This window comes from Charadrius vociferus, unplaced genomic scaffold (assembly GCF_000708025.1).
Source record: "Charadrius vociferus isolate BGI_N301 unplaced genomic scaffold, ASM70802v2 scaffold202, whole genome shotgun sequence".
In the NCBI taxonomy this organism is placed as follows: Eukaryota; Metazoa; Chordata; class Aves; order Charadriiformes; family Charadriidae; genus Charadrius; species Charadrius vociferus.
In genome coordinates this window covers 2,076,971-2,089,785 of record NW_009647242.1, presented here as the reverse complement: position 1 = coordinate 2,089,785, position 12,815 = coordinate 2,076,971, and the positions used below count along the sequence as shown (strand labels likewise).

Here is a 12,815-nt window from a genome sequence, read left to right as displayed (position 1 = left end):
AAAAGGTCCATTAAAATCATCACTAATCAAGGTGGCACAGAGCTTGTGTTAGGAGTTGCAGGACAGATGGTGTGTTTGTAATATGTCTCCTTGCTGCTGATGGTTCCAGCTCTGGGAGCAGGACAGAAGCACCAACGGAGGAGTGACTGCATTGTTCTGCGGCTCATACGATCTCATTTCCATTAAAACCTCATTTCAATTTCTGCTCTCTGATCTCACCTATGTTGGCCTCCCGAGAAAGTGAGAACAAAGTCATTTCTACCACTGCCAGAAACAACAAAGCTGCAGATCTGTATCCCGCTAGGACTCTTGCACCCTGAAGAAATCTCCGTGGTGGCACAAACTGTTGCTCGCTGCTAAGGGAATGCGCTGCGTACCTAAACGTTGTGAGTTGAGGCCGCCAACATTGGCACCAGGACTGCCGTCTCCCTGGCTGATACCTGACAGTTCACTCTAATTGATGCTTTCAAATACTGACTTCAGGAAAACAGTATGTGGCTTCATGCAGTATGCTATTTTTGTTCTAAGGCTTGTTTATCCATACCCTAGAAACATCACTTTTTAAGTTATGTGCTTGGGTACTTATGAATGTGTATAAAGCTTTAACGAAGAGGTTTGTTGGAGAGCTTCCTGCTCTTATAAATCCATCTGTTTTGAATTGATATGTGACCATCCAACTATTTCTACCTTCTTCCTCACTCAAGGGACAGAATTTTTAAAACAGCCTCCATGATCCTTTTTTGCCTCTGTAATTAGTCGTACGTGTGCTCCTGCAGCAGCTGTTAATTGCAGTCACAAATCCCATCTTTTTTATACCTAAAAATAATACTGGCACCTGATCTGTTGGCAGGCTTGGGCACACACATATCTAAATGTTAGGATTCAGACTCCCAATTGACAAGGGACATAAGGAAGAATAAATTGAGATTGTAAAACTGGACCTGCTAAAAAGGAGACAAGATCTGACATTTTGACTCACGGCACATAAACAGTGGTCTCTCTCTCCTCATGCCAATGCCACAGGGCAGAGGGGTATCAGCCACTCCACCAGTGTGAAATTAAAAACATCTCTTAAAACCATGTGGCTCACACCAAGATATGTCCACTTGACTTCTTATTTCAACACTCCGATTTCCAATAATTGCAGTAGTTGCAATAAAGACAGCGGGCTTTTTTCATTCCAGATGAAAGCTACATGGCCAGTTCCCAAGCAAATTTTCTGGAAATAAACATTCCAGGTGAGAACTAAGACACCAGTGCATAGACAGAGCAGTAAATTGAAAGACTCAGATATTGATGCTTGCGAGAAACAAAGAAAATGGTCCTATTCAATACTTGTTGAAAACAAAACTAGCCATAATGACTTGAGTAGGAGGCTTACTTTAGAAGTTATCAATCAAAGAAAGAAAAGTACACAGTATCAACCAGGCAACTCAAGCTTTCCTTTACTACTCAGCTCCTGAAGAAGACATCCTGGTCAACAAATTTAGTGTATAAATGAGTAAAGAGAACTTTTTCTGTTTTAGCCTAGAAGGCTTACAGGAAAGAAAAGCCAAACAAACCAGGTTGATTTAGACTAATATACTGTGAAGGTGCAATTTCGTAGTTTAACTACTTTTCTCAGAAACCTGTTTCCAAATTACTCCCCCTCAGCCTCCCTTAAAAAAAGATGACTCCATACCTTGCCCAATTCCCTGTTTTCCCTTAAGAGAAATGGTATGTCTGAGATACATACAAAGACATGACGCTTCCCCTCTTTGGCAGTCTTTGCAAGCTGTGCTACACAGAATGCAGCTTTATCAGCTACTTTTTCATTGTGCTAATGTTATCAAAGCCAAGCATCCAAGGCATGTTTAAAAATAATTGATAATGAACCTCTTAGCAGAGGCAGTCATAAATATTTTATGTGCAATACTCAGTATATAAGCATCTTGTTGGTCTGCTATTTAATTTCCAAAAGCAAACACCTTGGAAGTCTTTCATCTTTTTAAGTACAAAAATCACTTACCCTTCCCACTTCTACGAGGTTAGTAACCATGATTATGCTGGCTGTGTTTTCATGCCATACCATTCTCCAAAAGTCATATATTGTCTCCTGCATTGGTCCTGAAACAATAAATCAAAGGAAAGGTTACTTTCTGAAAGTCGCATGATTGGAAGTTTGTCTCCGGGGAACTTTGAGAAACCGTGACTATACACATATATTCATATCACTATCATCATATTTTTCATTTAGGGTCAATTTCTTTTCTGTCATCCCACCTATCTGCATTTAAGTATTTTCCCCCTGAAACAGTGCTCTGAAAGAAAGTTAGTTCTCTAGCATTTAGGTATTTATCTCCGTAATACCCAGAAGTGGAATTATAAAAAATGGATAACATTACTCTTTCTCTTAACAATTGGATGATAACCTAGGGAAGGTGTACTTGGAATGAAACGAGCCTCAATGGACTATGTGGCCTTTCCTGCTTTCTAATATTTTTCTTAGTATACACTATCCATCAAATTATCCCAGCTCCAAAATGGTACTTCCTGAAGTGAGACAGAAGTTATAGTTTTTTTGCTGCAGTACATCACTTTGCAAAACAGCAGGGAAACTGGGAAAGAACCCTGGCGTGCCACGGCAGCCATGTCCTCTGCAGCGCTTTCTCCAGCAACCTGTGGGCTTTTGTAGATGAACACATGGGGCTTCCTCTGGCATCGTGCTAAAGCTGGGTACGTACCAGCCCACAGGAAACGTCACCAAAATGTAAAATGTCGAGAATAACCACAGTGCTTTGCATATGCCTGGTCCTGTCTGTTTCTAGCCTACATGTCTCGCCCATGATGTTTGGTGGGCCACCCCAGTTTTAAACCACCGCTTTAAAATCACTGAGCCAATGAGAATAAACAAATGTAAAATACTATCAGGTACTATAAACTTAACATCCACACTGAATCCATCACTGAACTGCCACGCTGCAGTAAGCAATTAGTGGCTTATTTAGAGGAATGCCTTAAATCAGCTAATTGGAGGACAAATGGATAATGTGTTGGCCTAAATGTTCCTCTAGTGAAGAAACCAACACTCTTAAAAGGTTACAAAACCATACATTGACAGATTTGGCTAGTTTGGCACCCATGTTTTGGTACTTTGAGCTCCCTTGAAAATAAAATTTTCACTCTGGAAGTCAAGTACTTAGGAAAAATGTAGTCATATATTATTACTATATTAGCATGACAGGGGGTTGGACTAGATGATCTTTGAAGATCCCTTCCAACCCAAACCATTCTGTGACTTTGTGACTCCATGATATTACAGGCAAGTCAAAACTAACTCACTAGGCAAATAAGATCACAGTTATGACGTAACTTAGAACTCAAGTTTAAGAAAAAGCATGATAAGAGTCTAAAACTTTTGGGTTTTTTAAAATTTATTTTTATCTTCAGCAATTTCAAAGGATAATTATATCGTCCATAATTTGCATAGACCATTTAAAGAAGTTCTGTATTCTCTCCCTTACTTTTTCTGCTTTTGAAAATGCTGCATATATATTTAGTTTTACAGGTTTGCCTGTAATCACTTAACTTGTCTTTTACTTGCCTTGGTAGTTCATATAACAAGAGGAAAAGCCATTTAAAACAACAGGAAGCTATGACTGTTAGAACACAAGAAATGTCAGAAGGTCTCCGAGTAGAAAGAGCAGCAGAATCTAAAACTACAGTTTCTGAAATTACCAGATTCAAGCTGATGTGGCTGCAAAACTGGACACTTTTTTTTTCTTATAATTTACAGCATGGAACAGTTGATACTTTTGTAAGATTTCATTCTGAAGTATGATAAGAATTAAATCACTCTCCACCACATGGAAATTTACTACAAGTTTTTACTTCTACATAAGTGTCCTGGATATGTAATACAGACATGGTCCAAGTGCAATTTTGAATGCCGCAGTAAGATATTTAATACACATTATAGTGAAAGTTTAGCTTGCTTGTGTTTTAATAATGTAGGATTCAATATAGCTTTTGGGGCAATTAAAGTCACAAAAGCATTAGAAAGTTTTTGGGCCAATCTACTGGTAAAAGGAAAGTGAATATTTTACTCACTGTAGGAAGACACTATCTCTGTATAGCTCCTTTCTTCCTCTCAAATCTTAAACAAATATTCAGCAAAATGACTATTGCTATCATTTTTGAAGGAGTGAAGCTAAAAATAGGATTAGGGAAAGGCAGTTTTCCACAGAGTAGTGTCCTGAAAAGAGCCTGCAAGTTCACAACACATTATTAAGATTATTTAAGCTGTATCAAAGACAAAAAATAACAACACTATTGCTTCAAGAATCCCGATTCACAGCCTGGTTTAATGGAGAAAATCTAAATGGCTCCACCGCGTTCTGTATCCACAGGATTACCTGATGTTTCAAGATTGTTCATCTGAGTACGTTTTTGGTAAAGCTGCAGGAAAGGTGAGAAAAGATCCTCTGTCTACACAGCCCTCTTCTTTTCCCCTTGCAAGAAGTCATAATCTTTGAGAAACTGAGGGTTAATGTAGCAAGTTTCTTTATGTATTATTTCTGTTTTCTTTCCTACAGATTCACTTGAGATACAAGATGGTTGGGCCCTCCTTTGTAATAGTCACTTCTTTTTGACAGCTCTGGGATAATCTGCAACAATTTATTCCAAATTTCTTTCTTTTTTTTTTTTTTTTTTTTCCCCTACAGACAGCATAATTTTTCTCATGATTTAAAGATTCCTACATTCCAGATCCTGAAATCACAAATTACAGCTAGGGAGAGTTCCTAAACACTAGTTTCTTCCTAAAGATTTGAAATTTGTCGTTCTTCATAAAAAAAAAAAAAAAGATAATAAATTATAAGAAAAATGAATCTTTAGGAAAAGTAATAGCATTTTTCAGGCCAGAGAAAGAGCTGAGCGCTGACAACTTTTTCAAGCTGGATTCCAAATGTTCTTCTAGAAGAAATGTCCTATTCTGCAGCACTGAGTACGCTCGTTTTGATCTTACTATTCAAATGATAAGACAAACATAATTAAAAGTGCTTGACAGGATTTCCTGCTCTTTTCAAGTACTCTTGAGTGTTTTCTTGCTTTTCCTCTCCCTTTCTTACACCTAGCCTCCAAACTTCTTTCATGTTTGGGACACTGAAAGGAAAAAAACACCCGAAAACCTACCTTAAAGTCTCAGAAAGTAATTCTTTTCTACCCCATTTTTCTTTTCTTCTTGACATTTTTCAAATTATTTTCTGACATATGAATAAATTATTACCTGTCTTGAGCCAGAATGGAAAAGCATTAGAGGCTAGGTAGGGTTGGAGGATTTATTGTCATGAAGAACTGAACAATTTGATTCCAGAGACTTGTGGTAGGGAGAGAAAGAGCCTGTAATTGTTCTAAGCATCAGCTTAACAGATGTGTGCACAATAGGCAGGAAGGTTATTCTCAGCAGTTGCCCCCTTGCGGGAGGAGAAGATCTGAAGAGAAGGTACTGTGCTGCCTAACAGTAAGCCTGTGGCGTACCCTATTAGCTACACAATATAGTACGTGGTATTAAAGATTTCTGCTGTGAAAAAAAAGAAATCAACAATATAGTGCAAGCAAAAGATGAAAAGCAAAGGAAAATAAGAAAAAGAAATCAACCCTCCAAACCCCAAGCTAATTAAATGCATTATTGAAAAAACTCAACAGAAATGATCAGTTGTATGTATCACAACCATTAGTTGTATTACCAGTAGTTGTTAGTTGCTGCTCTGGGAATGCAAACATATTAGGAAATGGAGTATCACAGAGCTTTTAAGAATGGTTCAAACTCTTAAGAAGCTGCTTCTGTACACAGAGCTTTCTAGAGCCTCTATTTGTTATTGTGAGACCCCATTCTAGCAACTGGTATTGCTACTGGGGTATGTGATCCATTCGAATGTGATAAACTAGCCCAGAACACAGAAAAAAAAGTATAGGAAAGAAAGCAAACACACAAAGAAACAAGTAAAACCTGAATCTTGAAATGCCCCCAGCAGTTACTCAGATGGGACTTGTAAATCTATGAGTCATTTTTCAATTTCTAGAAAAGCAAGGAGCTTAAGCAAGGAACAAATAGCTTCTCAAACCTTTTTCTAGTGTGGGATGTCAAATCCACAAGCTAATGTTTGGTCCACCTGAGACCAAATTCAATGATAGATAGTAAAGCCAGAAACGTGCAGAAAATGAACAAACACCTTTAAGCTCCAAAGGCTCCCCAGGGACAGCGCATGGGCAGCGGTAGCCGTCAGCACGTGTTGATGGAGGCAACGGACTGACAAGATGCAAGACATATCTGCAGCAGTCTTGAAAAGAGTGCAATAAACCTCCTCACAGTGAGTAGATATGTCCACCCAGCATAAGGAGGTTATAGAATGGTCCCCTCACCTAATGGTTACTGTGGTTTCTAGTAGTAATGACAACTGTATTCGCTTTTTACTGAAGCAAAGCTCACTGCTTGTTACTGCGACTGCCTACAACCGGACCACTCAAGGACAACTAGCTAATACGCCTGCATAGAGGGAGCTGCATTTTAGCCCTCGTTCTTTACTATGTATGATCCCTTCAAAATGAACTTGAAATACAGTAAATGTTTTCTTATCAGCAGATATGGCTGCATGGCAAAAAAAGCCAAAAAGCGATGATTCCCTTTGCAACTATACTGTCAAAAAAACCCCCAAACCCATTATATAGCAGAAATTGTTCAAAACACACATGAAAGCATAAAAACAGAGATAAAAAAATATTATTAATAAAAAACCACCGGGAGAACAGACTACAAGTCAATAGATTAAAAAGTTCAAGAATTCTCCTTTTCCTAATGAACCTTTTAAATGGGACAGACTAGCTGTTAGTAGGATAATTTACAGAGAATTTTGCAGGAGGAAGCAAAATTACAGGGTTACTAATGCTTTGCCAGTCCAGTGATCTGATAATCCATAAGTGCATGTTATTTGCTCTTTTAACCATGCTAAAATTCAGAGGTAAGAACAAAACGCCCTTTCAGAAAAAGTTATGTAAAAACCTGCAGTTAAATGTTACTTTAAACTATAAATATCACTGACTGCAGGCAAGGGACCATCTCCCTTAACTGAAATACATTTTTTTCCCTACTCAATAAGGCAAGGAGCCCAAGGTTTTATCAAAAGCAATTTGCAGACGTGTCATTATGTGATCCGATTTTCATGAGTGTTCGGTTTTGTCAACCTCCCAGTTACCTCACGGGACGTTCTTCAGTGGTCAGCAGCTCTGCAAACCTGGACACCTCTTTGCATGATCAGGTGCAGACTACAGAGTGCACGATTAGGTTCCACTTTTTCATAAAGTAAAGTAAAATAAAATAAAATAAAATGTCTTGATCTTTCTACCTAAACTAGTCAGCATACTATAAAGAAAAGGGATAGATCCCGGTTGTGCTGATTTAGTCAGAACAATCACACCAACTAGCAAGAGAAACTGCTAGCTCAGTATTTCTTTGTAATTGCATTGCTGCTGCCACACAGCAGTACAGCTGTATGCGGGCTCATCTCTGCCCTCCCCAAATAAGCTGGTTTCGGAACAGAAGATACTCTGAAGATCTGATCAGTTGCTGATAATCTCATTTGTCAAGAGCAGTCTTTACCATATGCTTGTTGAATAGGTATGGTAGCACATATTTAACTTTCACCCTTCCAAAAGGTTTAGGGCCTCCACAGAGGCCAGCAAAGTCCAGAACAAAGCTCTGCTCTCAAAACTTAAAAAAACTCAGGCAAGCATCATGAAGTCTTTCTGCAATAACATCTCTCAAAGTAGGTGTTGACATTTGTTTTCTACTATAACATACACACTTAAATTGACTTTCAAGGCTTACATCAGTATGTTTTTATAGGCACAGTATGTGTGCTTCTATAAATACTGTGAATAATTTTTAAGTCTGAGATAAAACCGTGGTCAAGATCTTGCCAAACCGTATGGGTTCACCATTCACCAGTGGCTATCCAAATGCATACAGATCAGTCTTTCGTATTTTAAAGTGTCAAGAAAATAATGATGAAATAGAATCAGGTCATACAACCTGGATGCTTCTAAAGCTTTAAAGTCCTCCCAAGTCTGTTCCAGAAACTAAAACAGCATCGAGGGTAAAACGTACCCCAGTGCCATGCACCCATTCACTTTTACTGAAGTCTCCTATAGGCCTATCACTGTAAGAAGGCAGCAGACATTTGTACTGGCAGAATTTGGCCACAAATGCTTCAGTGTTCTTTATTAATTGCCGGTTTCTAGCTGCCATACTTCAGTATTAATTATTATTTGTCGCTTCTGCATATCCCCGCCCCAGACATTTTGTGCACTAAAGAATCTCAATGAAATTAAACAAAAATCCTGTAATGAGCTGAAAAAACCACATTCTCGCTTTTATCACTTTATTTCATTTGACTTATAGTGTTGACTGTGATGGCATTTGAAATGCACTTTCTAATTTTAGCCTTACAAACATTATTATATAATCTTCAGCAGGGCTGTATTGTAATTATACAGCTATGCTGGCTTTCTTGATAAAACTTTGTTGGAAATCTCTCTTGCCTTGGAAAAATACAAATAAACAAAGCTGTGGATCAACTTCCAAGAAGGTTGTTTCCCTATAAGTACATGAAGCCAGCAGGCAGCCCAAGCAAGGAAACCTGAGGCTATGGCTACTCTTACATGAGGGATGGAAAAAACCTCCCCCTCAGTTTTAAACCTTATTTTAAATGATTCCACCATGGTAGTAGATTCAGAGATGGTGCAGAAAGAAGCCACTTCTTTGTAGAGGGAATTAACAACGCAGTCAGGTATGAAAGAACACCATTTTTTAAGCAAGAATTCTACCAGAACTTGATTCACAAACAAATAAAAAATATTTGGTTTCTCCTAACACTAGTTTTAACCCAGGCTTAGGAATATACTATGCATATCAAATAAATCCAGAATCTGTATTTGAGTTGTAGTCAGCCCGCCATTTCTTTTTTTTTGGCCTTTTGCAACAATACCACCTTAAAACACAAAAAAACCCCAAACAACAGTATGAAGTGACACTATTCCACAGTAAGTCACCTCCACTACACTCAAGTGGGTTAATCAGGACTAAGCTATGAATTTAATTATTATTTTTTTTTCATGATTATCTCACCTTAGATAGATTGTCAATAAGAAGCAGATCTGACTGAATCTTGTTAGCTCGACATTTCAGGAAAATGCTGCTTCTAAAGCCAGCTGAAATGCTTTCTTGGGACAAATCCTGCCCAGTGCAGCTACTGGAAACATAGAGGCTTTCAATTGTATCCTTCGCTCAGGAAAAACACAGCCTTCTCTCATTATCAGCCAAGGGACAGCACAGTGAATAGTAATTGGCTGATTTTCAAGCACAAACTAAATCCTACCTGCTTGGAGCCAGCCAGTCAGCGAGCCCTGCTGTCTGCACATCGCTATATGTGAAAATGGGCTTTCGGAAAATGAAATTTTCAAAGTGCTTTCAAGTCCCATTAGCTTTCAACGAGGCTTAGATTACTAAGTGACGGAGGTGCATGTAGAAGTTTTATCCATAGCTCCCATGAGACTGACCAGTGCTTTGGCTGGCTTTCCATACCACCTCCTCTTATATTTAAGGGAGTCAGCACTAGACCTTTCACAGGATGAAGGAAAGGAGGAGATTGACCTGTAAATTCTCCATCTCTTTCGAAGTGTAAAAAGAACACAAAAACATATGGCCTGTAAGATGCCCTTTACAATGTACAGTAGTGATGAGCCACAGTCCTATTGTTTTATGAAATACATGCAAGCATCTCACAGCTAGCGAAGATAAAAAATGCCCTCCGTTCTGAATTCCCAGTTTAATATAGAGATGCTCAAAAAATATGTCCTTTGAGTAATCACAAAACTGATTATTCAGAAGAATTTTTTCTTTAAAATTGCTCATTTCACAAAACTAGATAATCAGCTTGAAAATACATATTTTATAAGTGTGTGTATACACATACACATCAACTATTGGCTACAGCTGCATCATTTCTCTTGTTGGCATTTCCTCTGATCCTATTCTGCAGTGATTCTGTGGGTAGTCAGAAAGTTTTATGAGAATGCGGCATTTATTCTTTGGAATATCATATGGCATTTTCTTTTATTTATTGATACAGATCTAACTAGGCTGGAACAGCACACATCTCTATGCATTATTTTGTCTGCATTATGGTACCATGTAGAAATCCCAGTTGGGGATGGGAGCTCCACTGCAGCAGGAACTGCTTTACATATTAAATCCCCATGAATAGGCAGAAGGTGTTCGTGCCCCTCACCATCACAACCCGAACATACCTTGAGAGACAACAGGATGCAAGGTAGGGTTCAAATGAACTTAACAGGCTCGGTATAATATGCAGCAGCCACAATATGCCAGCTCCCTAGCCATTCCTGAATAATCTTACCTGTCCTTGCTCCACATTAGTATTTCCACCGTGTTCAGAAACAAGCCATTGCTGCACTTCAATATATTTTTAAGTCTCAGACCAGACTTTATTTGTGCACTCTTGGCAGGTGCTATTTAAGACATTTTTATAACGCTACAGCTAATGCTACCAGCTAACTTTCCACCTAATAAAGTGTTACACACTTATTGATTGACATTTCTACACAGCTAAATTTCCAATACTAGCTCAGTTTGTTCTGTATCAACAAAACAAAATGAAAATGTCATATGATTTCCCAAAGAATAAATAGCACATTCCCATAACGCCTTTTGACTGCTCACAGGAGTACTGCAGACTGGGAACAGAGGAACTGGCAGCAACTGAAATGGCCCAGATTTATCCAGTTAGCTTGAGATTAGGCAAAGTGGAATGCAATAAAAGCTGTGTACAGAGTACTATGGGCCATGTATGTACCATTATGCCATTCAAGAAAGCTGCTTTCTCTGATCTTAACTGCAGGAAATTAAAAAACCCAACAGAACAATGCAGTTGTAGTTTAATGTAGTTCATACAGTGTAACTGAAGAACTATTCCTTTCATGTACTTTGCCATACAGTAGGAACATTAAATGGTCTGTTCCTACTGTTAATATTTTCTCAGACTGGACAGATCCAGTATCTTCCAAATTTTGCATCACATGTAACATTTCCAGGGGTTACGGATCCCTTGGTGAGGGTTATGGGGGATACCTGAATAAAGCTAGAGTCTTGAATCTTTACCACGCACAATTTGTAAGAGAGCGCTGCTAGGCAATGGCTTGCAGGGAGTGTGTTTCAGTTTTTTCTGCTATGAAACAGGAATGCTTTGAATAACTACAATTGTAACTAGAGGCCCCAATGTATTTTCCGGCGGAGTGTATTGGCTACAGAAAAACAGAGTTGGTCTCACTCGCACACGGACTCCCTTTCTCTCTATGCCCTACAGATATTTAATTGTTTAATTACAGTCAAGCATGTTGGGAGAACAACAGAGGACTCATCTGGGGAACTGAGATACAGGTCCAGATTGATTCAGATCGAATAGCAACATGAGGTATTGGATCTCCATCTGAGGCCACAGCTCTGACTCAAGGCTTATTCCTGGAGCCTTGAGCCCACAGTTTAAACTGCCTTTCTGAAGGCAATCCAACAGAAAGCTTCAGTTTAGCTGAATCAATGTTTTTCAGTAAGAAAGCTGTTTTAGTTTCTCATTTGTGCATTCTTCTCAATAAGGGTGACTTGCATCATGGAAATATGAATACCCATTAATCACTCATTCTAAATAGCCCATCTGAGCTTGGGAAGACTAACAAATATGGAATTTATTTTGTAAAAAAAAATGCTGCCTGTAACACTTCCAACTCAAAAATCTTAGGTAATTGACTTGTTGGACTGGGTTCTTCATATCAACTTGTAATACAGAATCAATTTTGATGATGGATGAGAAGTTTAAGATCATTTTATCCCCTTCAGTAGAAGGTTCCTCAGAGAACGGACAAAAGAACCTAATTAGTCTTTCCCATTTCTACTTTCTGTTTTCATGTTGAGTCAATCATAAGCATCAGGATGTAATAAAATCATCACTATTCTTTAGCTCAAAAATATGAGTTCATTTTGGCTACTTGTTTCTTTCATTTTTCCCCAAGGACCTTATTGTGAAGGAACGTTGCTCATGCTTGTGAGTAAGATATTCAGATGCTGTATTTTTTAAACTTGTACTGGGAGTTTAAGTGCATTAACATGAATGCTTTACGCAGATGAACAAACAAGATAATTTAGTCTACATTAAAGCATAAGTGAAAATGCTAGCAAAACCAAGTTTGTCATAATTTATTATCCTGATAGGTATCTCATGAGTGAGATATATCACCCACAATATATTTTTCTATTTAAGGCTGGAGAACTTTTGTACATTCATTTCTTCCTCAGTCATAGACATAGTCAGAATCAAATATTAGTCAGATCAAGATACATGTGAAGGTCATTACCTAATAAATGTGTATTGGATATTTTTCCTTTTAACTTCAAGATAATTATGGTAAAAATTAAATCTGCGTGACAAAAAAATCTCTCAGCACTACTATTGATTGTTATTTTTGGGAGCACGTTGGTTATTTGCACCACTTCAAGTAGGAAAGGGCAATGTTAACCTCTTAATTCTATTTTTTATTATATTTTATGGGAGACTGCAAGTATTTGATGTACACTCTAAACAGGGAAAGCCATTCTAACAAGTGGAGTGTATTTGCGCTTAGTACAGACACAGTAACATGAGCGTGCTTGCAACAGAATGAGATTTAGCAGCAGCACAGGGAATCTCCACAAAATCTCCATCTGAATA

At 38.2% G+C, this 12,815-nt stretch overlaps 1 protein-coding gene across 1 annotated transcript in view; it reads right to left on the bottom strand.

Annotated features, from left to right (window-relative positions):
• PTPRM (protein tyrosine phosphatase, receptor type, M) overlaps nucleotides 1–12,815 on the bottom strand; it is a 379,063-nt gene that overhangs the window by 32,923 nt on the left and 333,325 nt on the right. The window contains exon 25 of the mRNA XM_009879983.1: nucleotides 2,009–2,106. Within this exon, the coding sequence (XP_009878285.1) occupies nucleotides 2,009–2,106 (98 nt within the window). The remainder of the gene's footprint in view (nucleotides 1–2,008; nucleotides 2,107–12,815) is intronic.